The 17,550-nt window shown below is 39.7% G+C and overlaps 1 protein-coding gene and 2 long non-coding RNA genes across 13 annotated transcripts; 1 reads left to right on the forward strand and 2 right to left on the reverse strand.

Moving 5' to 3' along the window:
• Positions 1–861: 861 nt before the first annotated feature.
• On the reverse strand, positions 862–9,590 carry LOC111252592 (muscle LIM protein 1-like). Of its 3 annotated transcripts, none has more exons than XM_022810760.2 (5): positions 9,395–9,590; positions 5,099–5,208; positions 3,021–3,084; positions 2,550–2,689; positions 862–2,231 (listed from the first exon to the last, which is right to left on the reverse strand). In XM_022810760.2, the coding sequence occupies exons 2-5, from the start codon at positions 5,147–5,149 to the stop codon at positions 2,097–2,099; spliced, it is 390 nt and encodes a 129-aa protein (XP_022666495.1). In that variant the 5' UTR covers positions 5,150–5,208; positions 9,395–9,590; the 3' UTR covers positions 862–2,096. The 3 variants fall into 3 exon arrangements, with proteins under 3 accessions (XP_022666495.1, XP_022666494.1, XP_086848912.1); XM_022810759.2 differs by lacking the exon at positions 9,395–9,590 and adding an exon at positions 6,352–6,505; XM_086992786.1 differs by lacking the exons at positions 5,099–5,208; positions 9,395–9,590 and adding an exon at positions 3,569–4,152.
• Positions 6,642–16,074, forward strand: LOC111252593 (uncharacterized). Of its 8 annotated transcripts, none has more exons than XR_015330163.1 (4): positions 6,642–6,800; positions 12,572–13,383; positions 14,532–14,738; positions 15,497–16,074. It is a non-coding gene; the product is annotated as an uncharacterized LOC111252593 (long non-coding RNA). The 8 variants fall into 8 exon arrangements; XR_015330164.1 differs by lacking the exon at positions 6,642–6,800 and adding an exon at positions 10,486–10,503; XR_015330159.1 differs by lacking the exon at positions 6,642–6,800 and adding an exon at positions 10,600–12,217.
• On the reverse strand, positions 9,962–14,532 carry LOC147754912 (uncharacterized). Of its 2 annotated transcripts, none has more exons than XR_015330158.1 (2): positions 14,121–14,532; positions 9,962–10,123 (listed from the first exon to the last, which is right to left on the reverse strand). It is a non-coding gene; the product is annotated as an uncharacterized LOC147754912 (long non-coding RNA). The 2 variants fall into 2 exon arrangements; XR_015330157.1 differs by having other exon boundaries at positions 14,109–14,532.
• Positions 16,075–17,550: the final 1,476 nt, after the last annotated feature.

Genomic DNA, 17,550 nt, shown 5'->3' on the forward strand with positions numbered 1-17,550 from the left:
CTTCAGTTACACGGCCCTAATACCTTTAATTTAATGAAAAAAACTTCACATATTTAAAAAATATTTAGTCAGCTTATAAAGATACTCAGCTTGAATTAAAGTCGTTTCGTGCACATATGAAGGACAGAGTACACGAAGCGTCCGTGCGCGCCGCATCAATTCATAACCTATAACGGCACTTGCCCCAAAACAGCAGCGAGCCCTCTTCAGATAAATGTAGCTTTAACGGCATCTTACATCGTTCGCTTATATTGGGCAAAAACTACCTGCTGCCTATTTCGGAATCTTGCACAGAGTCAAGTCTGCCATCCAAAAAGGATTTTCAATTTTCGTTCTCCTGCAAGATAAAAAGGCTAGCTTAAATAGTTGCGGCATACCCCTCTTCTTTTGACAAACGTTAGAAACAGAGCGCACCGTGTGGGACATTTAAATATAAGCAATTCGTCAGATTTTACAAAGAGCAGACGACGAAAGCAACGGGTAATAGTTAATGGAGGTGTGTGTCTAGAATGAAGCGTTGCAATGATACGCAGTATGGCCCCAATCATTAACTTTTCTCGACTATCGGTCCGAATCACGGTTATTTTTATAAATCTAGTGGATTGTTAAACTACTTTTCCTCGACGATAATTATCAAATATTAACGTTACTTACAGGAAGAACGACGTTCAGTCCTTCAATGCGCTTTTTTGGGGACAGAATCATGTGAGTGGCAAATTTTGCATGTGTACTCAGTTAGTGGTCGCTTAGTTCTAAGAGAAAGAGATCAATTTGAAGAATTTAAAATATTTTCACATAGGCACGCAAGAACGCTCCCTACAAAAAAAGGCGAATGAAGGTAAACAAAAATAATAAAGACTATTTCTCAAGGTGTTCCTTAAATGTACAGAATTTATTTGTAGGAAGTGCGTGCATCGTTTAGAGCGCTCCGTTAGGGATTTTCCCCTTCGGGAGCTCTGTAGAGAAAACTACCCACCCATGACCTTTCAGCAGCAAGTATACTAACAGGACAAGGGAAATGACAAACAAATATAAATGAAAATCGTCATTATCATTGCAACAACGATAACCAATGACAACTATTCCGCATGGCAATTAATAGTAGACGTATCAATGATCAACAGTCGGGGCAGAGCACTTGAAGCACAAATTTGTAGAAATGAAACAGCGGATGAAACTTTTACATGGATCCCCAAAAATTGAGCACGTTCAATTTAGGTTTAGCTTCAGTCGTCACGCATTTTCATTGGTAAAGTGACTACGTACATCCACATTATTCGATTGTAGATACAATGAGGTTTACGGTGACAGTTGAGGCATGTTTTTTGTTTCGGTGACAATTCGATGAAAATTATGTCCTTCGCTGGGAAGCAATATGATTAGATAGAGGCCTTTAGATGGGACTGAAATGGGCCTGCGGGTCATACAGCTAGTGTGCCATAATGGCACTAGACATCGAATGCTTTGATGGTCAGGCGGTGCATGCATCCTGTTCACGGAGTCGTTTGACTGTAGATTCACTATTCAATTAATAAAACACAATTGGTCTATAAATCTGCGTGTGGTTGCATAATAGACAGACAAACAGTATTACGATCAAAGCCATGTTTCTTCGTATCACAGTAAGGCAAAAGCTTACACTGATGGTACGGTTCCTGAGTTCAATCCTAATGGTAGCTATTGTCAAGGTGATTGGTAAAAAAAATGTACAATTTATTGCTACGTAGATGAGCTATGTGACTCATATAGCGACCCTCGGAGATGGATATTATCTAATTTCGCATTTGATTAGCTTTTTGTTAAGAAACATGGCTTTGCTTGTCCTGTGCCCTATTCTGGGCATCACAAGTATGCGTTCGTGAGCCAGCATCATACTCTATTATTACGCAATGCTTTAAAATCAACTGATCAGCATTGCTCAGCCAGTAGAATCTAAGGCGCCCAAATGACAGTTTCGTGTGACTGACTTAAAGCACTAGCTCGATACGAAAGTTAGTGAGCTAACTTCGATTTAAAAAAAAATGTTCGTGTTTTTTTAATGGTCCTATCCCTCTATGAAAAGAAGTAAACTTATAATGGTATATAGATTTGCTAATTTACTGGGGTTTGGAGGACGTTCCTCCCATAGAGGCGCCCTTCATGATGAACAAGTTGATGAATTTTGAGTTCATGCCGTAGTACGGGTCCATCGGTTTATTGGCAGCAGATTCTTGGTTGCCGAAGATTTCACCCTATCGATAAAAACAATAGCAACGGTAGAATCATGCTCTTAGTTTTACTTTTGTTTAAAATACAGATTCTGGATTTTATTTGGTAACATAAACCACTTTGTGAAGGTCTATGAAGCAATTAGGTACGTAAAAGGATCTTAACTGGGACAGATAAGTCTATATGGGCAAGGGTGCTTCTACTGATTATCAGGTGCGAATACCTAGGTCAACAAGTGGCAAAAATTGTCATGGATTTTTTATGATTATGCTGATGATTATTTATAATTATCATGATTGTTGATACTTTTCTCTACTATCTCGATCTACAGCCAGTCTCACCTTGTCCATGTTGAGGGTGCCGGCTCCACAACCAAATCCAACTCCCTTAGGGCCAAACTTACGCGAATAACAGATTCTACACCAGAGGTCGCCATTATGCTCGGTGGCATTGGTCGAATCCAACCTTTTCTTACAAAGTCCTGCGTATAAGTAAGAAAAATGCCCACACTAAATAGCAGTGACAAATAGTATGATTATATCAAGGCAAAGAGCGGCGACACATATTCACATATTAGTTCAAGATGCCGTAGTCGCAATTTGTTCAAGAAGAACAGCTTTTTTAATATAAAAACAATACATTCAAGTCGAAAATACGTCAGCTACCTATTATATTATACTGACAATTTAGACTTGAGACGATTTTCGCACTTTTCCTAGCTGCTCGTTTATTATACGCCTCGTGAGTGCATTTTCTGCGAAGCTTAAATGATGGTTTCATATAAAAGATCACTACTACAACTGAGAACTTACCACAGGTAAAGCAGATTTTGTGCCACTTAGCGCCGGCGGCGAGCATTTCCTCGGCGGCGAACACCTGTTAACAGAACGGGTATCTCACATTACTCGAATGACCATCGAAGTACATTAATAGGTTCAATAAAGAAACTGATAGATTGTAATGACAGGATCGTCCTAAGTTTATATTAAATGCTAATCAGCATAAAGTTAAAATAACTCATGGGGAATACAAAGCTAATGTCTGTTAACTAAAAAATAACAAAAATATAGGAAAACTAAGACGAAACCCTGGGAAACCACAAATGGGCATAAGGAGATCTTTCTCATGAAACTATTCACCTTTACGCAACATCCTACGAAGTAAGACAATTTCTTATTTAACTAAAGTATCAGTATTCATGTTTCCTCGCTTTTCTAATAATCAAATCCATCGTTCTGCTAAATCTGTTACCGAAATTAAAAAACACAAAGTCGAATTAACGTTTGATATTAATATTTGAAGTCTATTCTTAAGCCTAGAAAACCTATCTCAATGTTGACCCGCCATTTGTAAATCTTACATGTTCGGAGTTTTATGCCCGGAGTGGTATTAATATTACATTAGACGGTTGGCCTTGAGCACGAAACAAATGTGTCTATTCCAAGCTTCGAAGTCAGAATTCGTATGTGGGATTTCGTGACGGACGTCTCGCCATTGCTCCATTTTTTTTTGAATGCATGTTATTTTCCATCCAAGCGCCCGTGATCTCTCTAGTTATTCAGTATTATATGTGATCAGCTCGAACTTCTCTTGATCCATGAGTATACGCAAGAGCGCGAGGAAGCCAGCAAAAGAAAGGGTAAACTAGAAATCATTGTTCGTTGTACTGAATGTCCTATGAAAATGTTCTCGTCAGTGACACAGTGCACTTAAACAATGTGAGGGATCAGAACATACGTTTAAGCAATTACGTATTACTTTTGCCACAATCGAAACCTTCAAGCTATTTGCGGACAATCCGGTCACGTCTTTCATAACAGTTATGTTGCATTGTTACTGAGAACGGATGGAGCACTTATTGCGTGGCATATGAGCTTAAGAAGCATCCACGCAGAGTGGTCTGCAGATCATAAAAAGCGAAACCATTATAGAAGTCGAGTAGCCTTAGTACCAGGCTTGGCTAACATACTATGCACATACGCATTCTTAAATAAGAGATACGGTTCACAAGAACTAGAGATTGAACTGCCAAGCCTTTATCGGCCTTGTGCAGTCGTCCAAGTTTGTCTGGACGCCACGAAGAGCTAAAACTGTAGGCCGATACATTACAAGACTCAGGCGCCCTCGCACACTCCCTTGCATTCAACACTATAAGCAGCAAGAAAACAACAGTATACGTTCTTGAAGCAAACACGACTCAGCAGATTGGCATCCCAGTGAGGCACGTTTGAGACTCACAGAAGCAAACACATATAGGGACGACTCTGTGACGAATTACCTGAGACATTGTTATACAAAGTTCCCTGTATTGTAGCAGGCACTGTTTTCAGTTATCCCAGTTTAGCAGTCCAGAATAAGTGCCCTTCGAAACATCCTGTATGGTGAAACGATCATGATAAGATCCTACACGCCCTGACATGTACACACTATCACGATTAAAACCGACATTGAAAATTGGATCAATCGTGATGCTTTTGGAAAAAGTTTAGCCTAACATCTGGGTGATTTGTATTACGTATTTGGGTGAAAGATACGACTTAAACGGGAAGCAACTACGCGTACCATTGTAGAGAATCAATGTAAAACACGTTTTCAGACCTCCAATTTGTTGATCAAGATCTTAAGATCATTCATTATTGAAACCGAACGAAAGACTTGCACAACCGAATTCAATTTATTACATCTGTATGTTAAAAGCTGATTCAGAGAACTCAGGCGCGTAAAATGGAGTCTTAATCAACAGAAAAGACCAGAAGAAGATTCGACTTGTCAAATCAAAACCGCGAAGATTTTCTTTCAGGTAGGTCACACTCATTTTGAATATTCCATGTTGCCTGCGGAAGTCAAGTATTAGTTAGAATTATAAGCTTACCAATTCGATTGCTCTCACCTGGTGACTGCATTTCGGGCAACGAGCGGCTTCAGCGGTTTGAAAAGGCATGATCAAATGGAACGGGTTGTAACTTGAAGCTGAAGGTGCTGAGGAGGGTAGGGAACACGCTTCAATGTAATGAAAAAAATAATTATAGTTATTGTAATAATAGTAATAAAACCAAGATAGTGTTAATAACCCAGTGGTAATTTGTTTTTTTGTTATTTACAATTCATACGTTGTAAAACGTCTAAGGATACTTCCTAGGATTTGGATATCATGGGGGACAGTAGCTCGTCTAGAATTTTTAGAGAAAGTGACAAAATGAAAGAAAAGATTGCGTTTAAATACGGTCAGATTTAAGCATCCGAAAAACGCCGCTTAAAACAAACGGGTTAATTGTGTTTTGCGGTTTTCACGCTTTCCCATTAATATGTACATATCGATATCAACACTGAATCCAGTCACAGCCGCTTTTTTGACATTTTTCTCTGCCTGGTTAGCCTGCATCACAGCAGAAATGGTAATTTTTCCATCGGCGGACACAAAGGTGTTTAATTACCAGTAACAACAGTATATATATATATATACACTGTTGTTATTGGTATATATATATAAGGGCATAAGGCTAAAACAACAGCAAATATTTGCCAAAGGGCCCAAAATGTCTTAAAGATTTAGTTGTTAAAATAGTTAGCTTGCAGGTATCGGAAAAAACAGAAGCTCGTTAAGTTCGCTGAATGTAAGCATCACTAAGCGATTATACGGTCCGTCAGCTAGGCTGAACAGAATCTGCGCGCAACGGTTCTGCTCTGTCTCGCCATAACTACGATTTGAGTGAATGGCAAATCGTACGTTCCTAAGCAAAATGTCGAAACTGGAGGCACTGCACCGCGATGTGTAGATTTACAGGCAGAAGGGTATTAAGAGGGAAACAAGGCATCAGACACAAACGTCGTCAAGAACACACAACTTCCGGTTCGTTATTATCTATCAGTTACGTCCCGTTCTCTTTTTCGTCCGGTTGATGTAACTGCCTGAGCGATTCGGTAAGCTTGAAAGGACCTATATTTAACATTTCTGAGACAAGAACTATAGACGTTCGCAAGATAAAATAGACTCAATCGGGTTCCATTGCAAAATCCAAAATTAGTGTCATTTCCGTCAGCAGACTTATTCACATGCAACTGCCGCAAACGTATACGTGAAGCTGTAGCAGATAAAATCAACTAATTCTATAAGCCTGCTCGGTGCCTTAGTGCGCACCATACCTCAATTGAACACTAACGATCTAACAGTAACTGGTAGATGTCGGCTCGGTCGTATTTGAGCGAATAAAAGAACGCCGTGAGGGCCGGAGAGGGTAAATCCGGAATCAGAAAGATCAGCGGCCACCAGCGATGAGTAGTCAATGAAACAGGCTAACATTGGCCTTCTTCCCTTTGCCTTCTAATGCTTATTGCCAGACCTGTAGTTCCGCGTTGGCCGTCAGACCTAGACAAGGGGCAAACATAAGCCAGCTGTCGGGGCTAGTAGCCTACCATTAGACTCAATGGCAACGACCTCGGACCGCATAAAACTACCCAAGATAAGTATGAGCACACGGACACACCAGCAAATGCAGCATTATCTCTGCAGTCCGGGGCAAATATCTGAATCTGGAAAATAAGCCGTACACCACACCGTTCGTCATATTCGAGGTCTTATGGATCTATGCGTGGTTAGTGATTTTTACTGGTTCCAGATTGTATACTGATATGCAAGATGTGGAGGAGTTTTTAAAACTAGGTAGACAGGAATATTTGAAAGATTTAGGCTAATTGCCGTTGTGCCAAAGTAGGTAGGTCCCTAAACAAGCAAAAGTAAGATCGCTGGTTGATTTCTAGCGAAGACTTTGAAATCTTTTTCCAGTAATTCATGTTATCTTTACAGATCAGGTTAACCTTCAGTTATTGTTGTTGGGTCTGTGGATCGTTTAGGTGGCGCATGCCGATACTTTAGAGTTTTTCTTGTCGAATTTCTGAATCTAAAGATCCGTGTCGGACTGCTGTCAAGTGGTCTAGTAAGGCGGGTTGGAACCAAACGTAAACTATCTTGTAGTGTACATGAGAAATTCAAAAGAAGTCAGCGCTATTGTATAAGCGTCACTGGAATGCGAATCCGTCACAGCATTCTTATTATAGTTCTCTCAGATAGGTAATAGTGAATATTATGCGCAATCAATTTATACAAAAGAAAATAGCTGGCATAAAACAGCTACCAGAACTGTTCTCCGGTTTACAAATCACTTACGTGCAATACCTGAAATCACTCAGGCAAAGCTCGAATTTATTAATCTATTTACCTGAGTCGTTGTTTACCGCCTCGATTTTACAACCCATCGTGTACTCTAAGTGTATGTTACACGAATTAAGAAACATTATTAAATGTCAAAAACTGAGAACAGTTTACGAGACAGAAACGTCTAAGATGTCGTGGAAGAGATGTATGCATAGAGATTACTTAAATTTTGGAGTCTGTTAATAAATTAGCTTCTAAAGCTTTCAATGGCCGTGATCACGGATGTGTAAAAGTCTAACGCGACGAATGGTGAGCAAAAAAAAAAAGCAATAATTAGTTTCGAGAAAAAAAAATATTCTAGCTTAATATTATTGTTTTAACAAAATAAATAAATTTAAAATTAAAATAAATGAATAAAAGGAGTTTTACGTTCGGTATCGCCGTTAGGCATTTCATCAGACGGCTGGATTTCAGCACAAAACGGAGTCTGCCTGTCTATGCCCAAGTTCGAACCTTGATCACAATGTGTCCCACATACTAGCATGCAAATACGGTACCCACTAAGCTATTACGGAAACAGTGTTAAACTGCCTAGAGCATGTTTGTGCGGCTTTTATCATGATTTCACGGTTCATTTCCATGAAAGATTTGCAGCTCATTTGACATTCTCTTTTTTCGGCTCGCTTGTGAAAAGTCTTGTAAGAGTCGATGAATCGACGACAGTTCAGAACAAGGTATTCAACTTTGTCATGTTGATCACAAGAACTTTTCTATAAATATAAATATAAAGAATAAACATATTCTTATAACAGTTTTGGAAAAATAAAAATATCTTTCTTGGTCTACTCAAGATGCTCGGTTTCCTAGCAAGATTACATAGTAACGTCAACAAATATTTAGTATTCATCAACATGTTCCTTGCATCTTGATTGAGGACGCACTTTTTTCCAAGTAGTTGAAAAAGGCCTACCACGTTTATACGTCTCAGTTACTTCTTCATGATCTCCTTAGTCAACAGAGGCAAAAATGAAAAGCTTATTCACGTATTTGAAAAGCATTTGGCTAGAGAAAATCAAATCAATACTATATTCTGGATTTTAGCAAAAAACATGGCTATGCGATGATGGAATACAAGTAAGTGAGCAATTTGTATGTGGTATTTATGTGACGTTAACGGAACTTGAAGTATTGATTTCTTCCCAGTCTTTTTTTTTACCAAAGGCTAGGTCGTTCAGGCCGTCGCATAAGCCGATTAGTAAAATATTAAAATACAATTGTCTTTTCTTATAGACGATTCTTATAGCGATGGGCGATAACTGAGATGGCTACGCTCGCTAATCTACCGGGCCACGCGTGAAATAGATATATAGCAGTTATAGTGTCAGCAGTGGTTCTACGTTTGAATCGAAAATTCATTTATTCAATTATCTTGCCTGACAATAGAAGATTTGCGAGGCCTGCGGAAACGGGTAAATGTTTAAAAAGAACTCGAAGATCAATGTCACGCTTATAGTTTGCAATACTTCTAATGGGGCCTTGGTCGTCATAAAGGCTGCCCCGTTAGACTACCGTTTTGACAAATCTGTCCCAAATCAACTCGAATGAGGAGAAAAACTGGTTGCCTATATCAACCGATATGGTATTGTGTTAGACTGAGGAAGGTAGATCGAGTGTAACACTGTATATGCGTGAGGTTTGTAGATTTTTTCGAGAGATTTCCGCCTGCGAATTTGATTCTTCTAAGAATAGTGAAGGGCTCATTTAATCTAGGAAGTAACAGGTTAACAATATTGATGAAAGCACTTAGTGGGTTATTACTAACATTTACTGGAGTAGTACAAAGTCGCCATAAACAGAATAGATTAAGATATAGATAGGATTATTTTGATTTTGTATACACCTTAACTATGGGTAAACGTCAGTGAGGTTACTTTGTTGAGATTTTAGCTTACTGGAAGTTAGTATTCTTCTAAAAGCAAACACTCAACGCGAACATATAAAAATACATAAGTAAATAAACAAATGAGAAGATACCTGAATCTCGTTCCTTTACGTTACTTCCACCACGATCAACTAAAATCAACAACAAGTCCGCTAAAGAGTCAAGCAATGACACGTTATCTATGGACACGTTTACTGCAGTGGACTTCAGTGTTTATTAATGAAAAAGGAAAGAACTTATGTATGAAATTCATGGGCTGCAGGTTATGGCGCTAATCGTCATCATCATCGTTATCGCAGTGTGTAAAGTTGCAACCTTCATTACCGAGGATCACTTGCTAAGCAGAAGACATACTTGGATGGTTAGCGGTCTCAAATAGATACTTCGCCTAGTACCACATACTCTACACCTGTAAATGTCTTATACGTAGTTGCTCGACGTGCTTGGTATGAAACACTTTGGTACGTGGGCAGTTTGCACCAGTTAGAGCTTGCTTGACAAATCAGCTACATTTCAAGAGCTCGATGACTCACGCGTCATGCTTCGTAGCTCAACAGATGATGATAGCGTTTTTACTCTTGCCTAGCCACTCGTTTTGTGGTTTTTAACTGGCTTTTCTGAATTCGGAGATTTAGCTACTCTAAGTAACGCCCGACCGGTCGAAGAACAGTAAAAGCGTTTATTTCTCAGATAGATACTGTGTTTTACAACGCGGCTGAATGCAAAACAATGCTGTGATCGCAGTATTTTGACTGACTAGATCCTTCCCGAACACAAAAAGACTGACGTGTTCTCTAAACGTCTAGTTGCTTAGTTGTTACCTGTAACATACATAAGGCAAAAGACAAATACAAAAATTGAGTTTGTTGCACGCCAGCCAAAAACCGAATTTCTGAAAGCTTTTCCCTATAATCAAGAAAGAACAAGCAGGGCCTATACTATTATAAAGAGAATTACATTTGCAGAACAACTAGCACAAAGCGAATGCTTCACAATTAAATTAGTTATATTAGACAGCAGAACCGTAACGCAGACCTTTTGGCTTATTCTTGACCGAGATCATGCCTTTATTCGAGCTAACCTAACTTCAAATTAAACCGCCACCTATAAGCCCATAAACGTCATATCTAGGTTAGCTTCTGAATTAAGCTTGCATATTCAGCAAGCTTAAACATGAACAAGACTATCGCCAAGTGCATCGGTAAGCAAGGCCAGTAGTTATAACCCGAACGATTATATATTCCCTTTCTATTTGCATGTATATTCGCGCGTTCGTCTACTTTGTCTGTTTGTCGGCCTATCGCTACGATCGTCTGCACTCTAAAGGGCACAAAGTGGACAAACGTAGAAAAACCACTTACGCAGTAACCTGTTAGCCACAATTAGTGCTCGCAGCCACAATTAGGCAGGCAGATGCGCGATGCGTCGGCTCGTACGGTCCCTAACTGCCACGTAAACCAACCTCGCCATCGCACTAAGGAGCGTCGCCATTCGCTACCATCTCAGACCACTAAGGTGATACATATGAGAACACAACGTCTTTGCGGTTTTACCACCACCTTCGTAGCGGCAGATGGCGAACTGCACTAGAGTTCCTCTAAGTACAAGAGTGAGCTCGAACGTGCTCAGGAGATGCTCACCATTTCTGGGCGAGCCACCGGGTTGATCACAACTATGGCGGCGGAAATAAATGGACTAAAGAGAAATATGAAGAAATTAAAATTGAAAAAAGTTCTGCCCATATGGCTTTGATCTCCCCAGCCGTTCTGTCTGTGCCCACGCCCATTGGCTCCTCATCTTATTCATCTGAATAGCGTTCGCATAGTCGTTGACTGGGGCAGTGGAAGAAAGCTACACCAGCGACAGCATTTGTATGGACCGTAACTTTCACAACATAACGGCTCTTTCTGTGGCTGCTGATGACCGTCGTCGGTTAAAAACTGAGTAGTGTCTTTTCAAACGGAGTTTTGCACACCATAACCATTTGCAGGACACACGACTTGGAGCCATGCGCCTGCGCGATTAGCGTGTCCTATCATCTGAGTAGTAACTTGACAGTCGCATGCTCCGCACCTGCGCGAAAACAAAACTTCAACGATGCGCGCAACTGGCAAAGTCACCATCAAGACGGTCCATTTTTTGAGAGAGACGGTAGTTAGGCGACCAAATGTTAACTAAGTCGAACGATAAAAAACGCTAGCCCTAGTATCAGAGGACACAGCATCGGTCGTCGTTTACGTTGCTGTTTGTGTGCTTTGTCTTCCCACCACTTGCAGCTTATCGCATTCTGCAGCATCCAGAAGTGGGTTGAATGCGGCCTCGAAGTACTGTTCGTAATTCATAGAACTCTGTTGCAGAAAGCGTTACACGCGTGAAGTCTAAGCGGCCGTGGCTAACGTTAGCAGTGAGTTACAAGGCCTACATATGGTACATACGGCATGATGAGGGAAGATCATGGTTCTCCGCGCGTTTCGCGTTGTCGAGACGTATAGGGAAGTACTGTCCGCTGTTGCTGTTGCTCAATATTTCAAATGAGCTCTCGTTTTTCTCTCGACTTGCCCTCAACACTGGACGCGGTTGCAGTGCAATTGCTTCATCGCTTTGCCCTGTACGTTAGTGCCCAGTAATTGTATAAAGGTGCTATAATTCGTATCCTTCTATGATTTTCCCATGCTGTACTGCCTGTTTCAGAATATCTTGTTTGCCTAACATTATCGGCAAAATACCTGCGGAACGTTAAGACCTCAAGCAGACTACGATGCATGACTCTATGCTTCCGAAGAACGTGAAACTGACGATGATGACGACGAAGCAGCCTCGTCTCATTTAATGTCGGCGACACCGACGTAAAACTCGAAACATACAGGCAGATCCATAGAGCAAATCCACTGGGTGTTTCTGCAAGCCGTAGTAAAGTACTGTACTCTGAAGTACTCTTTATATCAGTCCCGAACCGAGGACTAGGCATACGGGGCCTACACTGTAGTGACTGATAGTGCCACCGTTGTAGACGAGTACAATTGCAATGAAATCTAATCCGCATAATATTTCCTTAACTTCACCTGAGCAAAATACTGAATGTGATCAAAGAACTTCGATCGTCCAATATATCTAAAGAAATTATATACTAATATATATATATGATATACTATACATCTGTACAGTTGTTATATATGTTACAACCATGTACGATGGCGATATGAAACAGCAATAGTTCTTGCAGCTAACGTTTGCAAAAAGAGCATGCGTCTTTTGTACTATATTTACAGTTAAACGATTGATCATGTCGAGTCACAAAGAGGTTATATAAGATCAAGATCGGCCGATCAATCAGTGACCGATGAAACTTTCTGATCACACTCCTCTGCCCAGGTAAGCAAAGCAGTTTCGCTAGTTTTGCCCCAGCGTTGGCGTGTTATGTCTCCAGATTTTTTGTTTTAGAAAGCGATATAGCAACCGCTATACCATCCGATCGGGGAGAGGGAAAAAGAATTAGCCCGTGATTTTTCTGCTCAATCTGGGCCCAGGCCGCTATCTCTCTAACGGCAGGTAAGAGCCCCTTGTCGTCAAAACTCGGCCCTGTGGTAGCTCTTAGTTGAGTCATCAGGCCTTGTCTACGATACGCGTTTACGACAAGTCGCTATTAGCTTTACTTCTATTATTATCCCGTAGAGACAACGCTCGTTAGGTCATCTAGCGGGTCCCTTTTAGAATTTAGAGTTCGCTACGCGTTGCAAGCGGCAGACAGTAGGGCGGGCGGTAGGGGAGATCTACGGGGTCCTTTAGATCAACGCTTATGTAACACAAACATATAGACACCTTTCAGAACTACCGTTGTTATTTTAAACTTTTACTTGCACATACCGACGCTTACGTTTAGTGTCGTTATTTTTTGTTGATTCGTCTGGTGTGAAATTTATGTGGACTAGTTTCAACCTTAATGAATGCTGGGTAAACATTCTAGCGTTAGAAGAGTAACAGGTCGCAGCACTAAAAATGTGAATTTTTATAGAAGAAACATCGTTCCTGTTATATGCCAGAGTCAGTTTTGCGGACGCAAGTAGTGACCACATTCATTCAGGTAAAATACTACATTTTTGTTTCGTGTATATGCTATGTGAATTGCGGCTAAATAGCCGTAGTCGTTGAAAAAATTTCGCTATACATATATATATATATATTGTATTCCTAACGGTTTATATATGTCTGTAGGTTTTCTTCTATGACCTCCTGGTGCTTCCTTAGAGCGGTGCTGCTTTGAACTGACTATTTTAGGACTGACGAAGTTCCATTTTGTTGACTAATGTAACTTTTTTAATAAGCACTTGATTTTTTATATGAGCATTTCAGTCTTAGTACATTAAAACCTCAAAATATGCAATCTGTCATTATCATTATTATTTAGTTTCGTCTGATACCAAACGTATCGTCAACAGTGTTAACACTAGAATCTATTTTCCCACACCGAAACTATATCGAGTGTGTGCGCCTATGAGGACTGACTTTGTAATCCAAATAGTTACTACGAAGTGCCAATGTAAATTCTTTTCTCTGGGTCTCTCCTTTTTTTCTTATGGCGCTCTTCAACATCACACTTACGTATGCTCAAACACTGTCGTGATCATAAGGATAACAAAACAGAAAAAAAAGAAAAGAAACAATGCGGTTATGTATAAGGCGTGAGCACATTTAATTTAGAAGAATTATTCTTGTTATAGCCAGTTTCACCCGTTTACTCTGTGCCTGCTACTTGCTAGCTGCGACGCTCAGGCGTGCATGTAATCCTTTTCTCAGTCAGATACATACCTAATGCATTACCTTCTGGGCCGATCATCCAACCGTCCGCCAGCCCAGATCTGTCATGACTTGGCTTGGCCCGTTTGCCCGATGAACGCCGATTCTTAATTTGCTTTTGGCACTCTTGAGTTTTACCGATCACTAGTAAGATGGCAACGAAGAGTTGAACAAGCAGTATTTGATATGACAAGCAGCCGCCTTCGACAGCACCTGCAGCGCAGGTGGTCATATCAATAATTCCATAAATTCATCTTCAATCAACTATGGGTTGGTGGTACAGCGTTCTTTCTTTGGTCTCTTTTTGGTCTCTGGTAACGGCCATTCTGCTCTAAGTTACCCAACTATAGAGTTGGCTGAATTACTGCAAAAGGTCACCAATGGCAGTGGCAAACAGTGACTAGCTTTTATTACTAGAAGCGTTACCGTTTTCAGGTAATGCTTGCCGTTGATGCCGTTACTGCAGGTTGCACTACGGGGCTCGTAGCCATCGCGACGATGATTTGATCTACACTGTCACATAATGAGTAGTGAACAGGTTATCCGAAAAAGATTGACCACTCGGTCCTTTGACACTCCAGCTGTCGTCGTTGTCGGCTGTCGCTGATTAGGATTAGCGCACTCGTTTCGAGTCTCGAAGGGGTGAGTCTTATATCCATGTTGAAGAAAACAACCCATGGCCATACAGGATAAGGTTTAAGCTCCGTTTTTTGGAGTTGGAAACAAGAAGTAAGGTGATATTCGGGCTAGCGTCGGTGCATACATCGTAGTGTGCGCTGACGCGATGTTGAAACATGCGACCTTCACCACACTTAGATATTTCTGAGTTCTAACATGGGCGCCATTGGTTTAATATGAAAAAGAGCACATTTATCATGCGCAAGGGGCAGAGGAACGCATTTGCCAATAATCTACTTTAAATTATTTAGGTAATAATAGCAGTAACAATGATATTATTAATATTGTCAATGAAGTAATGGAAACTTTCGTTGAGCTCTTTGAAAGCAATGTACTTCAAGGCGTTATTTTCGATATATGAATGACTCCGTATAGTTCCAGAGAAGGGTGAACTTGTTGGCAGATACTGTTTGTAAATTTTTGTTATCTGACCAGAATACGAAGATATAATACACTTAAGCGAGCAAGTGCACACGTTAAATTGGAAAATACAGAATAAGTTTCTATTCATTTATTAAAGTTGATACTTATTTAGGATTAGCTGGAATAAGATGATTGACACATGCTGAGTAAAGGGGTCTCTTCGGCTTTGAGCTTCTGGGCCGCCTCGCCTTTGAGAGTAATGTCGCAAGTTATTCATTATGGAACTGACCTTTAACACTTTTTTAAGGCACATATAAGTAAGTAGCAGCAATGTCGAAACAAACTCAACTCCTATTTAGTTACAGAAGGGTCAAAACCAGAACAAGAAACACAAGCTACCAGAACGATGGATCACTAGCAACACCCAGTATTTAACCTACTATGTCGCCGTTAATCAAACGGTGGTTACTGAATGCCGCTCAGCGTATTACGTCAGCAAACGTTTCCCCGCACAAGAATGTCTGACCAACTCGAATCGCGCCTCCTGTCACCGAATATTTAGCCGTAACGATCGAGAATTCGTCATTAAAGGAAACGCGTTAGTTACACTAAAGTTATAGCATGATAGTGTTTTACGTAACGGGCAGCAAAGAAAAACGCCAAAATGCAGCCTAACAGGAAAGGATTAGGATTGTCAACTAGCTGATATGTCTTGGATAAAACGCACAAACTATGAAATCTTATAAACATTTTCCAGCTTTCTTTGAAACCTCCGCAAAATCATTTTTAAATGTGTCACTGGCATGCATAAAAGTTCTTAATAGGTAAAAAGTGTTAAGCATTATAAGTATATTCCGGTATATCTGGGAAGTCGGGATGCAGCTTTGACAGTCTATCAAATGCAATTAAAGAAGTACAATAAAAAGAATTAAATTGAGTCAAGCCTTCCTGATTTTATTACAGTTAATCAACGTATTCAGAAATTAGCGAAACAAAGCTCCTATTTGGGTAGCTTTTTTATTCTATTTACACTTGATGTCAAGGATGGTTTTCTGCGGTATTATTTAAAATATGGATATAAATGGCATGCGAGTATTGCGAGAAACTATATGTCCTTCGTAACAGTACATATACAAAACAACTTTAGAGCAGCAATCCGCAATCGACAAAACTAGAAAAGAGCGGTGGGAACACAGTGACATGCTAACCTCGCTACTAAATTGTGTAGACTAGTAGAATTAAGCCAAAATATTATTTTCACTTAGACACAAGTACACACATTAGTAAAATTCTAACAATATCAAGACCAAATTAGTTTTTTTCTATATACTGCGTTACAAAATATTATATAACCTAGAGAGGTTTCATGTTCAGCTATGGAGTCTTCGGCACCTTTATAGAAAAAAGCCCATTCGTTGGAACCAAAAACAAGTTTCTGTATAGAATCGACGTACTATGCGGCTACTGTGCTCAACATATAATCTGGTATGCTTAGCCTCAGTAACCAACTCCATGTCGCTTTAAATATTGCTGTGTTTCATGGGCACGTTAATATAGACATGATGAAATCGTTTTGAAGCGATTAGTGGCATCCTTGTTTCCTTGAGGATTAGTAACAATGCTACGGTAAAATATCTATTTAGTTTACGATTTTAGTATTTTTTTTGGTTACCTTTAAATGTGTATTTGTATTGTGTAGATAAATAGAAGAAAGCCAAATTACTGGGTACTCGGGTGTTAAGGATTATAATATACGGTACTGGAGATAATGCTAAAAGTTCCACTAAAGGTTCCGCTTTCTAACGATAATGTTAAAAGAAGTCTGTTAAAATAATCTATGCCAGGTCTAAGCACAGGGAGGGCTCTCACCATGCGAATTATCTATGACGTACACATTTTCTGAATTATTATATTATAGGTAAGTTATTGTCATGAAGAAATAGAACATCGGAACGATATAAAGAAACGCCTCTGTACTAATATGAAGTTTCTAGAAAAAATAAAAATAAGAAGAAGGATAATCTAAAAGTGGCCTACTTAATAATCCAATGGAGCAAAGTATGGCACAATAGGTTGGTAATGTCTTATAATAACACATATGTCTGCCTGAGAGACTACAAATTAATTCTTCACGGAAAAGTGCAGTCTTTTGCGTATAGACACTTGAATATTCTCTCCATGAAATTCAGCTGTTCTCAGCTCTAAAAGTGTTTGCATGCTGACATCAAAGATTTTATTTTGACCCTGAAAAAGAACGACGTAAACATATCAATAAAGCAATGCTAATTATTTACGCTACCTGCTCTGTAGATACAGTAAGGATTTCTAATTAATGATACCATTATTTAAAAGTCTCAGTACAAAAATATTTATATTTTAGTAGTAATAATAAATAAGCATATCTGTAATTTAA

This window comes from Varroa destructor, unplaced genomic scaffold (assembly GCF_002443255.2).
Source record: "Varroa destructor unplaced genomic scaffold, Vdes_3.0 BEIS01000006.1, whole genome shotgun sequence".
NCBI lineage: Eukaryota > Metazoa > Arthropoda > Arachnida > Mesostigmata > Varroidae > Varroa > Varroa destructor.

Coding starts and splice junctions, on each gene's coding strand:
- LOC111252592 (XM_022810760.2), bottom strand. CDS start 5,149: ATGCCTTTTCAAACCGCTGAAGCCGCTCGTTGCCCGAAATGCAGTCAC. Junction 3,085..5,098: donor GCCCGAAATGCAGTCACCAG/GTGAGAGCAATC, acceptor TTCTGTTAACAG/GTGTTCGCCGCCGAGGAAAT. Junction 2,690..3,020: donor CAAAATCTGCTTTACCTGTG/GTAAGTTCTCAG, acceptor ACTTATACGCAG/GACTTTGTAAGAAAAGGTTG.